The sequence below is a fragment of the Elephas maximus genome, chromosome 9 (genome assembly GCF_024166365.1).
Source record: "Elephas maximus indicus isolate mEleMax1 chromosome 9, mEleMax1 primary haplotype, whole genome shotgun sequence".
Taxonomy (NCBI): Eukaryota; Metazoa; Chordata; class Mammalia; order Proboscidea; family Elephantidae; genus Elephas; species Elephas maximus.
Window position 1 is genome coordinate 88,359,808 of NC_064827.1, and position 25,631 is coordinate 88,385,438.

The 25,631-nt window shown below is 38.9% G+C and overlaps 1 protein-coding gene across 2 annotated transcripts in view; it reads left to right on the forward strand.

The window, feature by feature from the left end:
• LOC126083321 (aldehyde dehydrogenase 1A1-like) overlaps positions 1–25,631 on the forward strand; it is a 276,725-nt gene that overhangs the window by 41,408 nt on the left and 209,686 nt on the right. Inside the window, exons 9-13 of one of the 2 annotated variants that reach the window (XM_049896936.1) lie at positions 1,568–1,752; positions 6,057–6,221; positions 8,696–8,853; positions 12,086–12,160; positions 17,531–18,159. The exons of the other annotated variant lie outside the window; for it this stretch is intronic. Of the exons in view, the coding sequence (XP_049752893.1) occupies positions 1,568–1,752; positions 6,057–6,221; positions 8,696–8,853; positions 12,086–12,160; positions 17,531–17,603 (656 nt within the window). The 3' untranslated portion in view covers positions 17,604–18,159. Of the gene's footprint in view, positions 1–1,567; positions 1,753–6,056; positions 6,222–8,695; positions 8,854–12,085; positions 12,161–17,530; positions 18,160–25,631 lie in introns of those variants that run through there. 2 annotated transcript variants of the gene reach the window in all.

A 25,631-nucleotide genomic window follows, 5' to 3' on the forward strand; every position in this document is an offset into this window, starting at 1 on the left:
CTGTGTCTCTGCGTCCTTTCTCCTCTTCTTGTAAGGACACCAGTCATTATGGGTCAAGGTCCGTCGTAATGACCTCATCTTCTGCTTTACTACATCTGCAAAGACCCTGTTTCCAAATAAGGTCACATTCACAGGTACCAGGGATTAGGATGTCCACATATCTTTTGAGGGGACAAAATTTAACCCACAATAGGGGCCACGATGTTTGGTCTTTAATTCTGTGCTGTTACATATTAGCACTGCATTAAGCACGATGGGATAGATGCCCATCCTCAGACACATTGAACTGGGACCAAATGTGGAGACAGCCACTGCACATTTGTCATCTCCCTTCACTCTGGGCTGGACGCTCATTAAATAAACGGCCAGAAGAAGATGGCTCGTACTATTTAAATAATTTCTCTCTCTTTTTTTTTTTTCTAGCAAGCATGATTGAATTTACATGTGTTAAATTTACAGTTATAATGGCGCTCCACTATGCAATAATATCCTAGGATCATTCTGATTATAGTACCAAGTGGACCCCCAAAATTCTTTCCTAAATCGGAGTCAATAGCAGTCAATAGACTATCAAACATTCATCCAATCGTTTCTGTAACGCCTGCATTATCAGCATGAGGCTATAAATACAATGGTTCACGGAATTGCCAGTGTTGCTGCTGTGGTCTTCACTGAAGTCTTTTTCTTTTAGAAAATATTACCTTATTATGTTTTCTACAAACATAGCAAGATTCCTGATTTTACCAAATGTTTCTGTAAACTATGTCTGCTACAACTTAAGCAGGTGTGACTAGTTCACAAAATAACTAAATAACATAAAAAATAACTAAAACCATACCCAGCTGCTATAATGCTGAATTAAATCTTCAGTATTTAGAGAATTGAATACAATGAAATTTTTTTTTTCTTCCTGTTAGGACCTGATGAAGCAATCTAAATCTTTCTTTTAAGGAACATTTTTCACCATCTCAAAAAATTAGATAAGAAGTGTTTGTAGGCATAAATGAAATAGTATGGCATTCTTGAATAGTAGATTTTGAAAATATCTTTCCTAGAATAAAGTTGTAAGACGGGGGAGAGACTGAGTATTAGATTTTTTTTTTTTTCCATATATATCACTTGTCTTATTGATTAGGGCATTTAAGAACTCTCTAAATTATTTAATGTAATGAAACCTTTCAGATTTTCTTTGTTATCTAATTAAAACCTGAGGCTGGAGAGAAATGTTCACTCATAAAAGTAGTTATAAATGGAAATATTTATAAAGAGCGTTTGCAACAAGATCTTACCTTATGAAACTTTCCATATTCTTGGTAATGCCAACATTAAATTTATAATACCAGCTACCATTTTTTCAGATTTTACTATGTGCTGCTATCCTTTCCATAGCAAATAAAGGATCAGATAGATTAGCCACCTGGCTGATAAGAGGTAGAATATATTGAGCCCATGTCTGACTACCTAACTCACAATCTTTCTATGTCATCATATTGCCTCTTAGACATACACATAAAAATATACATTCTTTAGAAAATATCACTTCTTTAACAGGATGTCTTCTTTGCAGTGGACAATGCAGTTGAATCTGCCCACCAGGGAGTATTCTTCCACCAGGGCCAAATATGTACAGCTGCATCCAGACTTTTTGTGGAAGAATCTATTTATGATGAGTTTGTTCGAAAGAGTGTTGAGCGGGTTAAGAAGTATGTTCTTGGAAATCCTCTGACCCCAGGAGTAAATCACGGCCCTCAGGTGGGTATAAAATAGAAGGAATTCCATTTATCAGGAGACAAGAATAAAGTACAGGCAGTCCCAGGGTTATCAACATCCGACTTACGGACAATTAGCCAAAAAAGACCAAACCCGTTGCCAACAAGTTGATTCTGACTCACAGTGGCCCTTTAGGACAGAGTAGAACTGCCCCATAGGGTTTCCAAGGAACAGCTGGTGGATTCAAACTGCCGACCTTTTGGTTGGCAGCCATAGCTCTCAACTCCTGTGCCACCAGGTCTCCCAGGGCAACTCTTACTTTCTTTTTAATGTTATGTAAATTTGCCTTCACTTCGAAAGGATTGAACCAGCCCCTACTCACAACAAATTCTTCATCGCACTCACCTTCACTGGTTGCATGTGTAGCTTTTCAATCATTGAAGAGGCTTAGAGCCTTTTCCTGCGCTAAAGTAAGGCTGGATAAGACCCTAATGCACCTGTTACCAACTTACAAATGTGACTTAAAGGCACAGTTAGGAACAGGTCTCATTGGTAACCCCGGGGCTGCCTGTATCCTCTTTTCCTTCCTTCTTTGGCCTAGTGTTTTACTAAGATTACTTTGTGTCTCCACATCTTTCTAGGTAAAAATACTGTACCCACCTGGTAATTAAAAACAATGCGTCTATCATGCAACAGTAAAGGAAGCATCCGGCTTTTGTGTTGCCCAGTTTTCATGCCTAGGAACAGTTTGAGGCATGCTGGGAATTAAAGGTGTGAGGAAAAATAAAAGAATGCTCTAAAAGTCTTGTTTTCCTCAATCTTCGCCCCTCCTGATCCCTGTACACAGTTGTCTATCCACTGGAAGGTGGGGGCACCGGTAGTTCCGTGGGAGGACTCTCGCCTCCCGTGCTGGGGGTCCCCTGGATTCCTGCTAATGCGCCTCCTGAGCGGCCACCACCCGTCTGTCGGTGGACGCTCGCGTGTTACTATGATTCTGAACGGGTTTCACTAGAGCTTCCAGGCCAGGACAGGTCAGGAAGCAATGCATGGTGATCTACTTCTAAAAACTAGCCCATGAAAAGCCTGTGGATGACAACGTCTGATCCCCAGCCGATCATGGGAACGGCACGGCCCTGGGCAGTGTTTTGTTCCGTAGTCCACGGGGTCACCATGCGTCAGAGGCCAACTCAACAGCAGCTACCAACCATGCACTTGGAAATTCTTATGCAGTTGTATTATTTGTTCCCCTGAATCAACCCTTTGTCTCAGCTGCCATCCCACAGATCTAGACAGCTATCACGTCTCTCAGTCCTCTCCAACGTCTTCAGTTATTCTGACCTTCTTATGGTATGATGGGTATCCTAAAGGATCTCAGTTCCTGGGTTTGAGGCAAACTCCACATTGTACTTGTTAAAGCCCACTTATTCCTTAGGGCTCCTGGTTTTCTTATGTATACTAGCATCTGTGAGGGTGTTTCCTTCTTATCCAACTATCACTTTTCCTTCTTCCTCACACAGCTCTCTGTTCATTGTCTGTTATTCAAGCTCCTGGACCTTTGGTTCTGAATTTTCTCCTGCCCTTTGGAGCGCTGTTCTAGAGCAGTGGTCCTCAATTTAGGGTAACTTGGGCCCCCAGGGAATGTTAAGCAGTGTCAGTAGATTGAAAGAGAAATATATATGAGGAGAGGGGAGGGGAAGGGAAGAGAGGGGTGGGGAGGGAAGAGGAGGGAAGGCAACATCTAAGTTATTGCTTACCCAATGTTCAAGGGTGTTGAACTCTGAGTAGGCAATACTTTCCTCGTATAGAGCATCTGCGGAATTCAACCAGAAGCTCAAAAGTTGAACTAGAATACCTCATTACTGCTACAAGAACAGAGTTAAATTACACTTTAAAAAATTCCAATCCATAGGATTCTTAAGTACATAATCCAGTGATCTAACTGCTTAATAGAAGACTTTATCAATTAATAGATTTTTATCACGGGCGGGACTGAATAGGTAGGTATGTTAGGATTTTGAGAACTAAAGGACTGAAAAGCCCCCAGGGCTTCTTTAGCCTTGAAAATACTCGTCCCTTGTTAGGAGAAAGAGCTTCAGGAAAAGAGGCTCCCCCTTCACTGAGCTTTAGCCTACTGCTTCACCCACTGGTGGAGGAGCAAACTGGGGCTTTTTAAATATATTCAAAATCTTCCTCATTGTAACAAAACATTGCAGAGAAAATAATCACTGATGATATTTGTTTGGGAAAGAAACATTTAAAGAAGTTTGTTTTTATTTTGAAGTTTGCAATCTTAAAGTATTTGGGGATTAGAATAATGCAAATATATGTGTATTTGTGTGTGTATATGACGTATATATATATACACATGCACACATACATGTATGTTTGTGCATGTATATGTATGTCGTCAGGTATCTACTCTGGTCACATGCAGAGAAATGTTATGACTTGGGAAACACGTATCGAACAAAAACCCAAACTCATGATTTGGTGGATGCAGTGAGATTAACGTCTTAGAATAGACCAGGGAAGCCTCACGGGGAGGTACGTGGATTCTTGACTGTTTACTGACAAACCAGAATATCTTAACTGGGCTGAGAGCGCATAACACCAACCTCTTATTCTGAGTGTATGAAGAATTGTGTGATAGATTAAATATAACTTCTTATTAAACTAAAACCATTTGTCCTGGAGTCAGTCCCGACTCAGGGTGACCCCACGTGTGTCAAAGTAGAACAGCATGCTCCACAGGGTTTTCAGTGGCTGATTTTTCAGAAGTAGCCAAGTATGGTGCCCAGTTATAGAAAATGTTTTCTGGTTTCAAGCAGCACTTAGTATAGTTTGAATATGGGAGCTGGGAGCTAGGCATGTGCATTTAGGAATAACTTTATGGAACCTTTCTCTGGGCCTTGAAAAATGGGGGAAGTGTGCAGAAGACAATGAAGATGGTGAAAAACACCTGTTTAGGTAGTGAGAAAGGAGTAAACTGCTAAGGGTCCCCCACCTTTACCCCCTGTATTCCCTAGTCTTTTTTTCTTTTCTTTAATCCTTAGCCCCACTACATCTGAGACAAAGAGGCAGCTTTCACCAGGGATTTGGAGTCAGGGAGTCACACAATCTTCCAGTCTCCCGAAGTAAGAATTAAGGCAATGATGGTCATTGTTGTTGTTTTTAGGTGCCCTAGAGCCAATTCCAGGAACCCTGGTTGCGCAGTGGTTAAAAGCTACAACTGCTAACAGAAAGGTCGGCGGTTTAGATCCACCAGTCACTCCCTGGAAACCCTATGGGGTAATTCCACTCTGTCCTGTAGGTTTACTACGACTCAGAATTGACTGGAAAACAATGGGGTTTAGAGTCAATTCTAACTCATACTGACCCTATAGAACTGGTTGAAACTACCCCATAGTGTTTTCAAGGCTGAAATCTTTACTGGAGCAGATCGCCAGGCCTTTTCTTCTACAGAGCCACAGGAGGGTTTGACCTTTCAGTTAGCAGCCAAGTGTTTTAACCATTGTGCCACCAGGGCTCCTTTGAGGCAAAGGGTGGCCCCCAATTCCAGGGCATGGGAAGAGAGATATGTGTTCCTAGCTTTCCTAGCTGAACTCTGGACCCATTTTTTTTCCTCATAAAAAAAACATTGTTTAAGAATCCATCTAAGTGCTGTAATACTTGCTGTATATTTAGATTTAAAACATTAAGATGGTGACAATCAGGTCAGGCCAGAAACTGGAAGCGTATCTCCTGACAGTTCCAGAGGGACCTGAACCAAGGAGGATGGGCAGGCTGTGGTCAGAACGTGGCGTCAAAGGGCATGGACCAGGCCAGAGGGCAGGGTTCAGGAACAGAGCCAAACAGAAGGATAAGAGTCTTCTTAAAGTACAAAAGGATTTGATTTCCAACTGCTGTATCTGATTAAACCCAGTACTGATGTTCCCTTTTTCTTCTTTCACTCCTTTCATTTGAGTTAGGACTACAGTGTCCAGGGAAATGTATTGGAATAATAACAGGCATTTATTCTAGAGTAAATAAAAAACAGTTGTGTGAAAAGGTTTATCCGTTTTCTCTCTTTGCTTTTCTTACATAAAAAAAAAAAAAAAATTTCTTACATAGCTGTAAACAAATGCTAAATACAAATATCTTTAAGGTTCCTTTCCAGAAAAGTCTTGAGAATAAAATACAACCAAAGAATGAATCACAGCGCCCACCAGCTGTTTTTGTTCAATATTTGACATAATAACAATAGTCTAGCATTTTGAACCCTACATTAACAGACGAGACAATGTGTTATCCTCACAAGTTGCTAACCTCTCTCCTCTCCCCCTTTTCTGGTGATGTTTTTCAAATAGATTGACAAGGAGCAATATGATAAAATACTTGACCTCATTGAGAGTGGGAAGAAAGAAGGAGCCAAACTGGAATGTGGAGGAGGCCCATGGGGGAATAAAGGTTACTTTATTCAGCCCACAGTTTTCTCTAACGTTACAGATGAGATGCGCATTGCCAAAGAGGAGGTAAATGGTTTCTTTTTGTTCTGTTCCCCTTGTTGTGGTGTTTTGTCTGCACGTGTGTATACAAAGTGACCCTTTGAAATTCTCAGCTCTTTGAATATCTTTTCAGGGAATGTTACTCTTCATTTCTGTAGTTGGGATCAAGACTAAAAATAGAAAAGACTCCATTTAGCTGGCCACGTATTTCCAGCCAAAGATGGATCAGGAGGGGTAACAATTTCTAGGTGTTTCTTTCACAGCATTAAAGTAATGGAAAAGACAATTCCATCTTCATGTTGCTTTTTCTTCTTTTGAGATAATATATTTGAAAATAATTGGAAAAGGATAAAGCGATATGCAGTTACAGGTTTTTTTTTTTTTTTTAACTTTTCCATGATAATTGTAGGTTCACAGGCTTTGAGTAATATGAAAAGGTCTCCTGTAATCTCCGCCACACTGTTCTCCTTTACAGCCCCAGCCAATGGCAGCTGGTGTCTTTAAACATCTGCAATGGATAGCTCACTATTTCTTGAGAACTTTCCATGTTGGGACAGCACTGATTAATAGAAAGTTCTGCCTTTGGCTGTCTAGACTTCCACCTCTTATGTTGTGCCTGCTATTCTCATATTTACCCTCTGCCCTTTTTCCTCATAGTAGCCATTCATATATTTGAAAAGAACATTCATCCTCTTTATCACTCCCCACCTTCCATGTACTCTTGGCCTCATATTTTTTAGCTCTTAAACTTTCTAATTTTCCTAGGCAAATACATTGTAATTTAATATTGGGTGATCACAAACTATTTAACATCAGAAAAAAAAAAAAATTCAGAACTATGATAAAGAACTAGGAAAAGATAGCTTGCATTTAGAAGTTATAAATAATCTACTCCATGGGCACTGGGGGGTTTTAATTAATGCATAGATTGATTTGCTGGCTTTGGGCCATGAAGGTGATAAAATAAGAAGGCACTGACAACTCGGGATATATTGAATCATAACCCTTTCATTCGTTAAACTTGTGTTTAGCATCTCTGATGTGGCAGAAGACCTGGGAGGGTTATCTTTCTTGCCCAAACATTGACATCATATGAGGGAAAAAGTGCAGAATCAGGTTTGCAAACAGAGGAAACAAACAGGAAAAACAAAAGTAAAAGCAAATGCATATGGATAATCAAGCGTACTTCGTTTCTCAATGTCAATTCAGTCCTGTCACTTTTGTATTTATTGACAAATACTTGTCTGATTTGATGCAATGTTGTATATCTTGATTAATTTCAGAAGAAAACTAAGGGAAAAATCTTCAATGAAGGAAACATTCGTTGTATTCTTACAATGTACAATTGCTACTTCAAAGTAGTACCCTGGTGCCATGCGATGTGTTCAATTTAAATTTTGTAAGCTGTTAAGGTACTTATTGCAGTAGCTGCTGTATATCTGGCTCTCAGGTTGTAATATAATGATTAGATTTACAACTTTTGGATTTTTACTTGGCTCCATTGACAGCAGGCCTTACCCCCATGACTCTTCGCTCAATGGCGAACGCCAAAAGATGTTTCTCTTTTTTGATTTTTACCTTCCCTCATTCACATTTCCCAGAAGATCCTGGTCAGTCAGTAACACTCAGACAAGCCCTCTTTGTTTTAAATTTTAATAATTGGTTTAGAGAAATTTAATATAGGAATTTAATTTTTAAAGGAAAATCCAGTTCTTTTTCTCCCACTTGGGCCTGAGGTAGAGATCCAACAAGCTTAGCTGGGCTGCCCTAATTCAAGATCTGGTGAAAGTGAAAGAGTGGTAGAAGCTGGAATAAGCCAAGTGTGATTTCTGTTTTCTGTTCCGTGATTACAGTCGTTGCCAATGAACTCATGCTTTGATTAGTACAGGGTGACTGGGGATTTAAGCCCTTGTTAGTAAGGAGCCATTCCTTTTGTATATGAGAGTTGCACAAGATTTGACTTCAGAGTCGCATCAGAATAACACTCTGGTTTCTCTGGCACCTAGCTAATTATGAAAAGATCTAAGTCCAATAGACTGTATCAATCCATCACTGGTACACTGATATTTAAAACACAGTATTATTAATCATTGCCGATATAATCGTTTATCCGGTAGAACAAGCATTGCTTTCTCTGGACTACTGTTTGTGTAGTAATTTGGAAGATGAGGAAAACTTGGGAGAGAATTAAAAATGTTCCTAAACAGGAAAAAAATTCTGAAGGTAATGGTTTAATGTACCACTGTAAGTTCTTGGAAGCCTTAATTTCAACATCCAGAAAATGAATATTGCCATTTTTGTTTATACCCACCCTGTTCCAAAGAGGATGTAACACATGACTTACTAGCAATCTGGCAGTTACCTACTTTGATTGTTACACACAAACTTGAAATAAGTAGGAAACTTTTGATCATTTTAGGACAGTTTGCAATGGAAATAAATCTACGATATAATTTAAAATATTTAGTCTAAACCTATTTGATTAATTTCCTGTGGTGTAGATATTTGGACCAGTCCAGCAAATCATGAAGTTTAAATCTTTAGATGATGTGATCAAGAGAGCAAACAACACTTTCTACGGTTTAGCGGCAGGAATCTTTACCAACGACATTGATAAAGCTCTAACAGTCTCCTCTGCGCTGCAGGCTGGGACAGTGCGGTAAGTGAACTCTAAGTAACAGTGTTCTCACTGGTAACCACATTAACAGGTTATCCTGAGCCTCTTCAGAGCTGGATTTTTCATTTGGAATCACATAATCTGCTGGAAAAGCAATTGTTCCTTTAAAAAAAAACAAAAAGAAAGCAAGAAACCCCTCACATCCAGTGTCCTGAAATTGTTTGCCCAAAATATTTTATTGATGAGATTTTCCTAGCCAACGGAAGAAAATCAAAGGAGAATCAACATTTGTTAATATTGACTCTGTGCTAGGCACTGGACTTTGTATTTTTTACATTCATTAGCCCATTTTATCTTACAATTTACCATTATTGTGAGATAACATATAATCTCAACATGTTATCTCAAATTTATAGACAAAAAAAATGGAAGTTTATTGCAGTTAAGTAATTTATCAGGATCACACAGTAAATGGCAGAGCACGGACTCAGAACTTTTTCAGACTCCAAAGCAGTGGTTCTCCACCCTACTTCCACATCAGAATCACTGAGGAGCTTTTAAAAATATTTTTTAAATAAAAGACCCAAGCCCAGCCTCGACCATAGAGATTGATATGATCCGTGTGTTGTATGCACTCCTTCTTTAGTCCCAAATCAGTTTACATTATTTTTAATGATTCTACTGGTTCCTGGTTCTTTCTACAATAAGATGGTTCTTTCAGGAAATTTTAAATAAAAACAAGCAAGTTATTAAATAATCAACATGGCTAGTGATTCATATAGAGTTCTCCTCCATGAAAAAACCATTAATAAAATTCAGCATTGCTTTTATATGTATATATGTATGTATGTATGTTATTTCCACTTACTGAAGCCTTACCATGTACCAAGCACTGGGACAAACACATTTTATACACATCCTTGCTTAGGCTTTAAAACAACCCTACTGAGCATTATCTCCATTGTGCAGAGGAGGAAACATAGGCTCAGAGAGGCTAGGTGGCTTTCCCAAGATCACACAGCTACTAAGGGGCAGATGCAAGGTTTGCACCCAGAGGACTTCCCTTCTTTACCACAAGGAAGAAGGATCACAGAAGAGTCAATCAGCAGGGCTGATCATTTTGATCTTACAGTTTGCTCTCACTGGATATTTCTCAGTTCTCTGTTTACCGGCACTGAAGTGGTTTCATTTTCATTGTAGAGCAAAAAGAGCAAACCCTTTTTTTGTTCTTATTTAACAAAGATAAGTATCTTTTTTTTTTTTTTTTTGGAATAACACAATGTTGTATGACCATATGATAGAGTCAATTCTGACTCATAGCAACCATACAATGAAGTAGCTTATCATGACATCATTCTACTGAGCGTCTTGGGAATCCTGTCAGAAATATCTACACTATCAAAGCGGAGGGGCCCATAGTCTCATCCAGTTACGTCCTAGAATGTAATTACATTCTGGCATTGTCCCAGAATATGATAGCTCCTTGGGGTTTTCAAGGCAACTATTTAATTCCAGAGTGACTGAGATTTTACCCAGTAATTTCAAAAGTAAAGATCTTATTTTGCAGTATAAAGAACAATTAAACAAAGTTAGATAACATGCCTTTTAAAAAAAAATAATATTCATTTTATCTTTGGTGAAAGTTTACACAGCAAACTAGGTTCCCATTTAACAATGTCTGTGGTTATTGTTCGGCAACATTGGTTATGTTTTTCACAATGTATCAACATTCTCATTATTTCCATTCTGTTTGTTCTTTTTCCATTTATCTAGCTGCCCTCCTCCCTGTCCCTTCTCACCTTTTCTTTAGGGTTCATGTTGACCGTTTGGTCTTATATAGATGATTAACTGAAGAAGCATAGTATTCACGGGCGATATTGTTTATTTTATGAGCCAATCTGTTATTTGGCTGAAAGGTGACCTCCAGGAGTGGTTCCTCCAATTCCAAGTTTAAAGGGTGTCTCAGGGTGAGAGTCTTGGGGCTTTTTCTAGTTTTTACCAGTCTGGTAAGTCTGGACTTTCTTAGGAATTTGAGTTTTGTTCTACATTTTCCTCCTATTCTGTCACTTTCTGTTGTATCCCCAATCAGAGTGGCCAGTAGTGGTAGCTGGGCACCATCTAGATCTTCTGGTCTTAGGACAGATGAGGCTGTGGTGCCTGCGGGCTATTAGTCCTGTAGATAGTTTCTTCTTTGAGTCTTTGGTTTCCTTCTGTCTTTTTTGTTCCAGATTAGGACAGGCCAATAGTTGTAAACTGTCTTTTTTAAATGTACATTTATTTAAGTGGCTATCTTCATGACGGAAAGACATGGATAAGATGTACTCCAGGAACTCGGAGAGTAAATGCTTTAACTGAGAAAACACTAGACTATTATCTTAGCGCTAAAGTAATGACCAAACTCTTCTAAGCATAATACACTTGATCTGGAAGTCACACCTCTTTTACCAGCATGAAAGGTGGAAAAAGTATAAAAAGACAACATTTTACTCTTTTAAAAATGTTTTTCCTCTTTTCTACAATGAGAATCATGTTGTTAATTAGATGTTATTGTGCACGTTGGCCACCAGGAAATTTAAAGAACAAGAAATTGTTCATGGCCCTCATTACAGCTTTCTAACTTCCCCCCTAGTTTTGATCTTCTATCATAACTTTTTTCTTTAATTCAAAATATTCAAGGGCTCATAATTATATGTATTCAAACAAACACCTTTAAACACGTTCTGAAGTATGTCAGGGCGTAAAGAAATTGCCAGTCAAATCCAATTCCTACCAAGGCCTCTGTTGAAGCAATTTATTGAACCAAATAATTAGAAAAACGAACTAATGTGATACATGTTGCAATTGCAAAAGAAAATTCATTTTAGCCTGTTAAATACCCAAGCCTCAAGAGAATTATAAAGCTTTTTGAGTGTAGAGAGTAAAGAACACCTATCCAACAGCCTCAAGTCTCTAGCAAACTGTATTCTTTCTCTTATGACTTATTGACTATTCTTTCTTTTATAATCCTGACTACTGCTTCCCAGGGACGTGATTCACTACCATAATGGCTATCCACACTTATAGGTGTACCAGCCTATTTGTTTCTAGAGAGTATATACACACATACTTCTACTTCTGCATTCTAATTTACAGTGATACTTTCTTATTGCACTGAATGTGGTATATTGAAATTAATAGAATTCTTAAGATGCTCTTTGAATTTCTTTAAAATTCCAAATTTAGGAGTTATTTCATAAGTTAAGTATTTGTTATAATGGACCTCCTTTCTTTTCAGGGTGAATTGCTATGGCGTGGGATCTGCCCAGATCCCCTTTGGGGGATTCAAGATGTCTGGAAATGGCCGAGAAATGTAAGAATATCTTTCTGTTAAGATAAGCACTTGTCTTCATAAAAATGAGTAGCACAACTAGGGAATTAATCCAGAGTCATCTCCTTAAATAAAATTTGCCTTTATTCTTTTTTGGAGATCCAGACCACCAAATAGTTTTATTAGATGCTGGTTTTAGCCAATGGGTTCAGAAAGGTGATGGTAGAAGGGAAATATAAATGATTAAGGTCCTACTTTTTGTAAGTGACCACATTAGGCACTTTGCATGAGTAATTAAAAGATGTTTCTGCTTTTAGAACTGTTTGTTGTATATATGAATGTAAATCTATTTGGAAAACATTTCCAGAAAAGAGACTGAAACTATAAACTGACAGTTATAAGAAGTGTGCAAATATAAGTGCATTCTAGTTATTGAATAGAACTCTTAAATAAGTAAATTAAAAAAAAAATTCAAGTTGATTCCAACTCATAACCTCATCTGACCCTATATATAAAAAAAAACCAAGCCGTTGCCATCGAGTCAATTCTGACTCATAGCGTCCCTATAGGACAGAGTAGAACTGCCCCATAGAGTTTCAAAGAAGTGCCTGGTGGATTCAAACTCCCGACATTTGATTAGCAAGCTGTAGTTCTTAACCACTACACAGGACCCTATAGCACAGAGTAAAACTGCCCAATAGGGTTTCCAAGGAGCAACTGGTGCATTTAAATTGCTGACCTTTTAGTTAATAGCTGAGCTCTTAGCCACTGTGCCCTCAGGGCTCCAAATAAGCAAATTAGGTCACTTTGAGTCAGAATCGAACTCGAGGACACTGGATTTGTTTTTTTTTTAAAAAAAATTTCAGTGTAAGGCAAGTGATTCTTGTTTGTTGAAATATTATTGATGTTTATTCACAAATTTTTAATTATCTGAATGAATCATTTTTGGTACTAAAGTCTAAAGTAAAATTTTACTAAGGAAAGCAATATATTTTATAGGCATGACTAGACTGAAGATATATATATAAATGCATTTATAAGCTTTCAGTTGCTTTTGAAACCAGGATATATACATATTTTTTAAAGTGCACTGAAACCAAAAAACCAAATCCATTGCCGTTGAGTGCAGAAGGCAGGCCATATCCTTGGTTAATTTTGTTCACTGAATTTTGGCCATTTTATTTTTTAAAGCTTTTCTTTTACTTACTGATACATTAAGAAACCATGAAGAAAAAGACACATCAGGTACAAACTTTGTAGAATCAAACATACTGAAGCTGCCTGTTTCTTAAATAGCAAACAGAAGGGTGGCTTTCTCAAGTTTCCAAAGGTCATGAATTCATTAAATAGCCATGCACTTCATTATCTTAATAAATCAACAAAATTATCATGAAACAAGTATCTTTGTGAAGCCAATGGAAAGGAGGAATGATAAGATGAGCCAACCTCTTCTTCAATATACATTTATTAAGTACTTGCTATTATACATGGTCCTAGGAACTCTGGAGAGGAGCCCTGGTGGGTAGTGGTTAAATGCTCAGCTGCTAACTGAAAGGTTGACAGTTCAAACCCACCAGCCGTTCCACAGGAGAAAGATGTGGCAGTCTGCTTCTGTAAAAATTATAGCCTTGGAAACTTTTTGGGGTGTTTCTATACTGTCCTGTAGGGTCACTATGAGTCAGAATGAACTCGATGGCAATGGGTAGGAACCCTAGAAATATAATACCCATGAAACTGTGGTGGCAGGAGGAATATGTAAAAAAGATAGTATAAAAAAAAACTGGACTAACCATGAAATATGTAGTAACTCCTTGCTTTCTAGTCAATTTCGATTCACAGTAACTCTATAGGACAGAGTAGAACTTCTCCATAGGGTTTCTAAGGCTATAATCTTTATGGAAGCAGACTGCCACATGTTTCTCCCACAGAGTGGTTGATGGGTTTGAACTGCCAACCTTTTGGCTAGCAGCCAAACAGTTTAACCACTACACCACCAGGGCTCCTTGAAATATGTTGTAATAGACCAAAAATCCATAACTCATGGAAGCAGAAAAGCAATTAAACTGTAGTGCAAAGTATTGAAGGACAGAAAACCTAGGCATTATCTGAGCGTAACATTAAGTATGACATCCCTCTGACCCTCAGTGTTCATTAGTCAGGCAACGTCAGGGATTCTGGGTGGAGATGGATAGTGGAGAAACAAGTAGAAGGCCTCTAGGCTCCTTTCCAGGTCTTCAGATTCTATGGTCCTAACCCAGTGAGAATTTAGTGGATAAAAACTTAATGGCAGTTAATAGAGTAAGAGAAGACCCCACAGAAGGGATGGGACTTGATCTAGAACTTTAATAAGTAGGGAAGAGGGCATTCTTAGAAGGAACATTACTTGCGGTATGTTGAGGGGACTAGTGGATTTGGTTGGATGGTTGGATCTATGGATGTGGGAAGTATGATTTCAGAGTTAAATATGAAACAGATTAAGAAGTTAATTGCTTGGCATTTTATTAGTGGTGCAGTGAAAAGCCGTGGATATCTTTAAAATGTTGGTGGGGAGGTAGAGAGTGGCAAATGATCAGGCCATAAAAAGTACATGATATTGTGGAGGAAATAAGCTTTGGACTCTCACACAGCTGACACTCCTGGTTCCCCCACTTGCTTGACACACAACCCAGTTCAAGTTACCTAAAACTGGAGTCTCTGTTTCTCCACGTTCAAAATGGAGATGTTGACACTTCTCTTGAGATGACTGTGCATGGAATTACAACAAAGTGGAGATTCCTTCCTTATTTCCTTTTTTTTTTTTTTTTAATAATGTTTGTTATTAGAGAGTCCCTTGGCTGAACTAAGTACTTTGCACAAAAAGCTAGAACAAAGGTCAGATCTCTGTGAAGGGCTGTTCATTGCTATCTAACAATTTTTACCTGGGAGTATTAAAAGTAACATAATCAAAAGGACTAAATAACTAAAGTAGGCCACATGTCAGTTGGGTTGAATAAAATTTGGTCAAGCTTTAACTCTGAGGCACAAGGAAATCAAAAAGAAAGACTGAAAACAGAATTCAGCCATCAGTAATTTCCTAAACATCTGGACTGTGCGTATTGATCATTCTCTTCTTTAAGATATGAAGGAAAATGTTATGCTGCAATTTTTTACTTCAGTAATTCCAGCTGAGAGTGCTATAGTCAAAGTCCACCTGAAACCAAACTTGACAAACTTCATAAACAAGTCATTTATTGCAAGATGTTCAAAGAGAATCACTGAAGCGCTAACCTCAACTGATCCCCAAGAGTTCAGTTATAATTTGTCCTCAAAGGTAGAAAGGCAGAATAGATCAGCTGGGAGCAGAGTCCTGAAGCACCCACAGAGGGTGATGTGCAGACCCCAAATGGGTTTGCTGGTGACACAGTGCCCAAAACTGGATTTTTCATCTCTGATCACCGTGCTGGCACCGGAACAAGTTCAATGGCAGAGATTCCTCTCTTTGAGTGACTGACCTAATTTTCACTTAGATTACTGTAGGTTGCTTGAGACTTTGCTACTACGCAATTTCAAGCTTAATTTTGTCTTAGAACCTCACAAGATCCTTTTTTCCTGCTGCTCCTTTCAGAAAAGGAGAGTATAGAAGGGATATGTGACTGGGCTTATAGAGAGAACTCAAATGAGTATTTTTTTCCTGATTGTATTTGCCAGGTCAATTCAGGGCACGTATTTCTGTGCCCACTTAATTAGTGCCAGGCTCAGTGCTGGGTACAGAATGAAAAAGAGATGTGACTTAATACCAGGCTCCCAGTGTGGTCCCTGGTTGAGAAACATGGGCATCACCTGGGAGTTTGTTAGCAATGCAGAGTCTCAGGCTTCACCCCAATCCTGCTGAATCCGAATCTGCACATTAATAAGATCCCAGGTGATTTTTGCACTGAAGATTCTAGAAGCACTGATCTAGTAACTCATTCACTTGCAAGAGAAAGAAAAATGCAAATGAGTGTTTTTGTATCATATCATAGATATATATACATAGAATACCAAGGAGGAGGGCCAATTTCAACCCAAGTATGACAATAATCACACTTATTACTCTTTTGAGAGTTTCAAGTGTCCGTTAACTCAAAGTACAGTAAAAAACCTATTGGCAAAATTCATAAGTTAATTTAGCTAACTTGTTGAGATAAAATACTTATTAAATAATATATTTTAATGGGTTTCAGACAACTGAGGCTAAGCCCTTTAATCACTTTAAAGAGCATGCTCATTGCAGCTTTTAGAAAGCATTTGCAGCAGTTCAATTGGCCAAGAAACTACTCAGTGTAGGAGGATTAGGTTACCCAGGAGAAAAGGTGTCTTCTGCATACCTGTCTGTATCACAAGGAGGGAGGGGTAAAAAGGATTAAGATCTTTTTCTTCTTTAAGCCTACATGTGCATGGGTTTTATCATTTTAGGAGTACATTTTTATGCAGTAATTTGATCCTCTCATCAAAACAGTAAGGAGAATAATTTAGCCCAATCCTTTTTATCTCCTCCACAAAGGGAAAATTGAAGTCAGTTTCTGAAACTGGTAGGAGGTCCCCATAAAGACAATTGATAACAAGGTGCCGGAGTTCAAATTGGTTGACTTGAATTAATCCCTGATCGCTCGGTTAGACTTAAAAGTTATATAAGCGAATGGCAGGGAACTGAAGAGGTTCTATGAAGAGGAAAATCTAAAAACTGCAAAAAGCCCAAAGGTCTGAATTTAAGCCAATCTATTAGCAAAATAATACTCATCATCATCGTAATATTTTTTAAAGCTAACGATAAAGGTCAGATTTTTTTTTTTGCCAAAAGTAAAATATATTGTTAAAATGACAGCTAGAAAACATATTTTTGAAGCCATAAGAGGGCAGACTGGCACTCCTGAGCAGGAAAAGAGAAGCAAGGTCCATTTTCCACCATATCACAACTTCTGTGCCCATCACACATGGTACATACAAGCCGTACTTGAGCGTAGAGTTTTACTGTACTTCTCTTGGGTGATTATATATTACCACTTCTCCTCTTGTACTATATCTGTCTTATTTATTTGAACCTAAATAGAAATTAGAGAATTCTTGTTGGACTGAACCATCTTTCATGGCTAACTTCAGTGGTCAGCTCTTTTACAGTCAAGTAGAAAAATATAAGAAGCGGGTGATTTCTGTGACAGTCAACTCAGAGTTCAAGATTATTTAAAATTCAAGAATGTTCCTCACAGAAGGATTTCTGTAAGGCCAGATATCTTATGGTTGACTAGTCACTATTTCAAATGCCTCTGTGCTCTGCATATATTTTCTGTTGACTCCAGCCAGATAAGCAGGAACTAACTCGTACCAAATCATGGACTACAAAGTACATTTCTTTGCTGTGCTAAATTGTCGCTATGCCCCCCTGCCTCTCTCTAGGGGAGAATATGGCTTATATGAATACACGGAAGTCAAGACAGTCACGATGAAAATTTCCCAGAAAAATTCATAAAGAAAACAACAAGAGCAGAGAGAAGAAATTTCAACTGCTGACTATCTCCTACATCGCTAATACAGTGGATTTTACATCTAAAATTGTTCTTTCCTTGATTTGTTTTTAAATAAGTAAATCATGTTAGCATTAATACCACACATGGAAAACTTGACATTAGCTTCTTCCGAAAGAATTGTTTGCCTTGTGATATGGGACCCTAACTCCTGTCCTAGATAGGTAGGATGGATTTGGGCGAAAGATCTCTCTAGCTCTGTAATCGTCCGAATAGCTCCTTACCTTGTAGCTACTTGTCCAGGATAATCACTTTCTAGAGGAGGACCAGTTGTCATTTAGCATCTTTTCCTTAACAATCCCTTGAAGTACGTAACATACACGTTAACCACGAGAAGGGAGTAGGGCTGCTCTGTGCTCAGTAGTTGTGAAGTCATTGCTGTCTCTTGAAATGTTTCCCAGAATGTGCTGTCTGTCTGTCAAGAGAAGTAACGCCGGAAATACTTAGCTGTAATCTGAATATAAACCTCAATAAAAACAACCTCGTATGATTGCTTTTAAAGTCTGAACTTTTTGAGTAGAGGTTTTGGTTTTGGTGATTTATTTTCTCGGTCACTAAAAGCGCTATTACAGTTAAATTGAGCATAAAAATGCATTCAAAAATAAAAGCCTAATCCACCCATTCTCCAAAGGGTGAAGACACATATTTTACTTTCCTGAGGAAACATATTTCACTTTTCTGAGGAAATCTGGCAGACCCTTGTTTTCACATTTGAGATGAATTGCTTTAGTCAATCAGCAAGTATCTTATTGAGTACCTACGAGTTCTGGAGGCTGTGTTAGGTGTTGTACCAAACAGATGACAGTGGATGGTCTGTTATCTCAAGATGCTTTCATGGTGAGGAAATACAAAGTCCAAAAAAGGAAAGGAAGGCAATACAATGGAAATGAGAATTCTAAGAACAATATGAGCACAGTAATTTACCAACAGGGTAGTAATGGAATCTAACTGTGGAAATAGGGAATGACCTTGTGAAGGAAACTTGACTGAATAGGAGCCTTACTGATGACCAGGTATGAGGAGAATAATGAACATAAATCCAAATCCCCACTTTCTATTTCTCTGCCACAAACTGCCCGTGTAGCCCTTCTTCCTCTGATCAGAAGCCCTTGGAGCTAGGTCAGGTCTCACAAGTTAAAAGACATACACCTCCAGACTGTAAGTAGGCCCAAGACTTCATACCCCAGCCGCATTTTTGGGAGTCCCAATGGCACCCTCGCTTCTGACCTTCTGGCTTCAAATTTGGGATTTTCCTACTATCCCCTTCAGGATACCTGCTGTCAACTCGGAGATCCTCAGCACCCCCTCACTTCTGAACAGTTAGCTCCACTACTCTCTTGGGTTCAATAGTTCACTAAAACAACTCACAGGACTCATGAAAAGTACCATACTTACAATTATAATTTTATTATAGGAAAAATGATGCAAACGAAGACACATGGCAGGATCTGGGAGGGTTTCCAGTGCAAAGCTTCATGTCCCAAAAAAGGACAAGTGACCCTCCCACTCACATGGACATCTTTCACCAACCAAAGCCCATGGAGCTTCCATGTCAAAGCGTTTATTAGGGCCTCATTTTGTATTCATAATTGATTGAATCAACCCACCACCCCTGAGGTTTGTCAGCTGATAGCATATGGTGGCCTTTTTGGCCGGTCAGCCCCTAACTGAGTCAGTTCCTTAGTGTAAACTCTCAGGGGTAGTCTGGAGGCTTATAGAGAACAAAGGCACCTCAATTACTCAGAAAATACCAAGGGTTTAGAGTTATCTCTCAGGAAACAAGGGCGAAGACCAGAAGGAAAGAGTCTCTCAGCAGAGTCTTTCAGGAAATCTTCCATTAGGAGGAAATCAACAACAACAAAAATTGCAAAGTCCTATACGTACTCCTTCTTGAAATATCAAATTGCATATTAACATAGCCAAGGTTCTGAGAAGCCCTGCAACTTGGTTTGGTTTGTTTGACAGAGTGTTTCCCAAATGTATTTGACCAGAGAACTTGCCTTTCCCCATCCTCGCTGAACACCAATTGACATTAAGAAACCCACGTGGGAAAATACTATTCTATGCAACGAGGTATCACTGACTGTTCTGAGGAGAAAGCTGGGCATCAAAAGGGAACAGTCAAAAAAATGCCCTTTTTGTGAAATTGGCTGGCCCATACTTACGTACTCATGTCCTCATACAAAGAGGATCTGTTGGTGCTCCCAACACTTCCTTTATGAAGTGACGAGCCCGAGTGAAATCAAGTATATTTGTGTGTTTCCATACCCGTTGCCATCCAGTCAATTCCGACTGATAACGACCCTGTAATTGTAAAACTGCCCCATAGGGTTTCCAAGGCTGTAATCTTTACAGAAGCAGACCACCACACTTTTCTCCCATAGAGTGGCTGGTGAGTTCTAACCACTGACCTTTTCATTAGCAGCCAATTGCTTAACCACTGCACCACCAGGGTACCTATTTGTGTATTACTATATATATATATATATATTCTGGAAACCCTAGTGGTGTAGTGGTTAAGTGCTACGGCTGCTAACCAGAAGGTCGGCAGTTCAAATCCACCAGGCGCTCCTTGGAAACTCTATGGGGAAGTTCCACTCTGTCCTATAGGGTTGGTATGAGTTGGAATCGACTCGACAGCAAAGGGTTTGGTTTTTTGTTTTTATATATATTCTAAAACAGTCTTAGATCATTAATGTAAAATTTAACACAGTTAATTTTTAGGATATAGGAGATCATTGGTAGTTCAGTGGTAGAATTCTCACCTTCCATGTATGAGACTCAAGTTCAATTCCTGGCCAATGTACTACATGCAATTTACCACTTGCCTGTCAGCGGGGCTTGCATGTTGTTTTGATGCTGACCAGATTTCAGTAGAGCTTCCAGACTAAGATGGACTAGGAAGAAAGGCCTGGCAATCTACTGCTGAAAATCAGCCAGTAAAAACCCTGTGGGTGACAACTGCCTGATACAAAACAAATCATGGGGAAGGCACAGGACCAGGTAGTATTTTGTTCCATTGTGCACAGGGTTGCTATGAGTTAGGGGCCAGGTGGCAGTTAATAACAACAATTTTTAGCATAACTTTTTTTTCAGATTCAGCTTTGTATAAAAATAATCAAGTTTGTTGTTTCACATTAGCAGACATTTCAGTGCTAGTGCTGTTAGAACACAACATTAGCAGTCACAGTCGAGTACCACCATCTGAGAACAAAGTAAATTCACTAGAAAATGAAATTCATTAGCTTCTTTGACCTTAAATAATTATAACTCTAATTGAAAGAGCTTCTCAAACTTGTGTTGGCCTATAACTTTTGCAGTCTGGACTATCTTATAAGATGTAGATCATAATTACTATTTTGAAAGCTGGAGGAATCAAAATCTTAGAGGAAAAATGATAGACATTTGGGTGTTGAGAAAGAAAAATATCCAAATACAGAGGAGGGTTGTGTTTTCCTAAAACTAGACCATGTCTACATTTTTCGAAGATTTTTTTAAAAAAATCATGGATAAATAAATTAACAAGCAGACAAATTAATATCTTAACGACATCCCACCAAAACAGTTTTAAATGTATAACAAATCGAGCCGAACACAGAGCAAGACAAAAGCCAGAAACAAGTTTAAATGTTTAAAAATGAAATCCCCCTTGTATAAATAAGACATACCAGAATTAAACAGAAAATTATCTGTTTTATATTGCCTCGTTCTGAACCTCTCGACATCGTCTGTATTTCTCTACCTTCAACTTATGAAGCCATATTGGCAAAAAATCATAAAACCTTGATTTTGGTAAGTTAGAGTATCTTTTATTTATTTATTTATTTAAATTTTTATTGTGCTTTCAGTGAAAGTTTACAAATCAAGTCAGTCTCTCATACAAAAATTTATACATGCCTTGCTATGTACTCCTAGTTGCTCTCCTCCTAATGAGACAGCACACTCCTTCCCTCCACTCTCTATTTTCATATCCATCCAGCCAGCTTCTGACCCTCTCTGCATCTCATCTCCCCTCCAGACAGGAGATGCCAACTTATTCTCATGTGTCTACTTGATCCAAGAAGCTCATTCTTCACCAGTATCATTTTCTAGCCCATAGTCCAGTCCAATCCCTGTCTGAAGAGTTAGCTGTAGGAATGGTTCCTGTCTTCGGCTAACAGAAGGTCTGGGGGCCATGACCTCCGGGGTCCTTCTATTCTCAGTCAGACCATTAAGCCTGGACTTTTTATGAGAATTTGGGGTCTGCATCTCACTACTTTCCTGCTCTCTTTGAGGTTCCCTGTTGTGTTCCCTGTCAGAGCAGCCATCAGTTTTAGCCAGCCACCATCTAGTTCTTCTGGTCTCAGGCTGATGTAGTCTCTGATTTATGTGGTCTTTTCTGTCTCGTGGGCTCATAATCACCTTGTGTCTTTGGTGTTCTTTATTCTTCTTTGCTCCAGGTGAGTTGAGACCCATTCATGCATCTTAGATGACCGCTTGCTAGTGTTTAAGACCCCAGACCCCATTCTCCAAAGTGGGATGCAGAATGGTTTCTTAGTAGATTTTATTATGCCAATTGACTTAGATGTCCCCTGAAACCATGGTCCCAAACCCCCACCCCTGCTATGCTGGCCTTTGAAGCATTCAGTTTATTCAGGAAACTTCTTTGTTTACAGTTTAGTCCAGTTGTGCTGACCTCTCCTATATTGTGTGTTGTCTTTCCCTTCACATGAAATAGTTCTTATCTACTATCTATTTAGTGAAAACTCCTCTCCCTCCCTCCGTCCCTCCCCACTCTTGTAACCATCAAAGAATATTCTCTTCTCTGTTTAAACTACTTTTTGAGTTCTTATAATAGTGGTCTTATACAATATTTGTACTTTTGCAGCTAATTTTGCTCAGCATAGTGCCTTCCAGATTCCTCCATGTTATGACATGTTTCACAGATTCATCATTGTTCCTTATCGGTGTATAGTATTCCATTGTGTGAATATACCATAATTTATTTATCCATTCATCCACTCATGGGCACCTTGGTTGCTTCCATCTTTTTGCTGTTGTAAACAGTGCTGCAATGAACATGGGTGTGCATATATCTGTTCCTGTAAAGGCTCTTATTTCTCTAGGGTATATTCCAAGGAGTGGGATTGCTGGATTGTATGGGAGATCTATTTCTAGTTTTTTAGGAAAGTGCTGAATTAAATTCCAAAGTGGTTGTACCATTTTCCATTCCCACCAGCAGTCTCCACAACCTCTCCAACATTTATTTTGTGTTTTTTGGATTAATGCCAGTCTTGTTGGAGAGAAATGGAATTTCATTGTAGTTTTGATTCGCATTTCTCTAATGTCTAATGATGGTGAGCATTTCGTCATGTATCTGTTAGCTACCTGAATGTCTTCTTTAGTTAAGTGTCTGTTCATATCTTTTGCCCATTTTTTAATTGGGTTATTTGTTTTTTTGTAGTTAAGTTTTTATTTTTAATTTAATATGTTAGAGCTCCTAGCATTGTCCCTATTTTTCCTCCCATGAGTTTTATCATTGTAGATTTTTTTTATTAACTTTTATTAAGCTTCAAGTGAACGTTTACAAATCCAATCAGTCTGTCACATATAAGTTTACATACATCTTACTCCGTACTCCCACTTGCTCTCCCCCTCTTGAGTCAGCCCTTTCAGTCTCTCCTTTCGTGACAATTTTGCCAGCTTCCCTCTCTCTCTATCCTCCCATCCCCTCTCTAGACAAGAGATGCCAACACAATCTCAAGTGTCCACCTGATATAATTAGCTCACTCTTCATCAGCATCTCTTTCCCACCCACTGACCAGTCCCTTTCATGTCTGATGAGTTGTCTTCGGGGATGGTTCCTGTCCTGTGCCAACAGAAGGTCTGGGGACCATGGCCGCCAGGATTCCTCTAGTCTCAGTCAGACCATTAAGTATGGTCTTTTTATGAGAATTTGGGGTCTGCATCCCACTGATCTCCTGCTCCCTCAGGAGTTCTCTGTTGTGCTCCCTGTCAGGGCAGTCATCGATTGTGGCCGGGCACCAACTAGTTCTTCTGGTCTCAGGATAATGTAGGTCTCTGGTTCATGTGGCCCTTTCTGTCTCTTGGGCTCTTAGTTGTCGTGTGACCTTGGTGTTCTTCATTTTCCTTTGCTCCAGGTGGGTTGAGACCAATTGATGCATCTTAGATGGCCGCTTGTTAGCATTTAGGACCCCAGATGCCACATTTCAAAGTGGGATGCAGAATGTTTTCATAATAGAATTATTTTGCCAATTGACTTAGAAGTCCCCTCAAACCATGGTCCCCAGACCCCCACCCTTGCTCCGCTGACCTTTGAAGCATTCATTTTATCCTGGAAACTTCTTTGCTTTTGGTCCAGTCCAATTGAGCTGACCTTCCATGTATTGAGTGTTGTCCTTCCCTTCACCTAAAGCAGTTCTTATCTACTCATTAATCAATAAAAAACCCTCTCCCTCCATCCCTCCCTCCCCTCCTCGTAACCACAAAAGTATGTGTTCTTTTCAGTTTTTACTATTTCTCAAGATCTTATAATAGTGGTCTTATACAATATTTGTCCTTTTGCCTCTGACTAATTTCGCTCAGCATAATGCCTTCCAGGTTCCTCCATGTTATGAAACGTTTCACAGATTCGTCACTGTTCTTTATCGATGCGTAGTATTCCATTGTGTGAATATACCACAATTTATTTACCCATTCATCCGTTGATGGACACCTTGGTTGCTTCCAGCTTTTTGCTATTGTAAACAGAGCTGCAATAAACATGGGTGTGCATGTATCTGTTTGTGTGAAGGCTCTTGTTTCTCTAGGGTATATTCTGAGGAGTGGGATTTCTGGGTTGTATGGTAGTTCTATTTCTAACTGTTTAAGATAATGCCAGATAGATTTCCAAAGTGGTTGTACCATTTTACATTCCCACCAGCAGTGTATAAGAGTTCCAATCTCTCCGCAGCCTCTCCAACATTTATTGTTTTGTGTTTTTTGGATTAATGCCAGTCTAGTTTGTGTGAGATGGGATCTCATCTTAGCTTTAATTTGCATTTCTCTAATGGCTAATGATCGAGAGCATTTTCTCATGTATCTGTTAGCTGCCTGAATATCTTCTTTAGTGAAATGTGTGTTCATGTCCTTTGCCCACTTCTTGATTGGGTTGTTTGTCTTTTTGTGGTTGAGTTTTGACAGAATCATGTAGATTTTAGGGATTAGGCGCTGGTCGGAGATGTCATAGCTGAAAATTCTTTCCCTGTCTGTAGGTGGTCTTTTTACTCTTTTGGAGAAGTCTTTAGACGAGCATAGGTGTTTGATTTTTAGGAGCTCCCAGTTATCGGGTCTCTCTTCATCATTTTTGGTAATGTTTTGTATTCTGTTTATGCCTTGTATTAGGGCTCCTAGGGTTGTCCCTATTTTTTCTTCCATGATCGTTATCGTTTTAGTCTTTATGTTTAGGTCTTTGATCCACTTGGAGTTAGTTTTTGTGCGTGGTGTGAGGTATGGGTCCTGTTTCATTTTTTTGCAAATGGATATCCAGTTATGCCAGCACCATTTGTTAAAAAGCCTATCTTTTCCCCAATTAACTGACACTGGTCCTTTGTCAAATATCAGCTGCTCATACGTGGATGGATTTATACCTGGGTTCTAAATTCTGTTCCATTGGTCTATGTGCCTGTTGTTGTACCAGTACCAGGCTGTTTTGACTACTGTGGCTGTATAATAGCTTCTGAAATCAGGTAGTCATTGTAGATTTTATATTTAGGTCTTTGATTCATTCTGAGTTTGTTTTTGTGCATAGTGTGAGGTATGGGCCTTGTTTCATTTTTTTGCAGATGGATATCTAGTTATGCCAGCACCACTTGTTAAAAAGACTTTCTTGTCTCCATTTAACTGATTTTGGGCTTTTGTCAAAAATCAGCTGCTAATATGTGGATGGATTTATGTCTGGATTCTCGATTCTGTTCCATTAGTCTATGTATCTG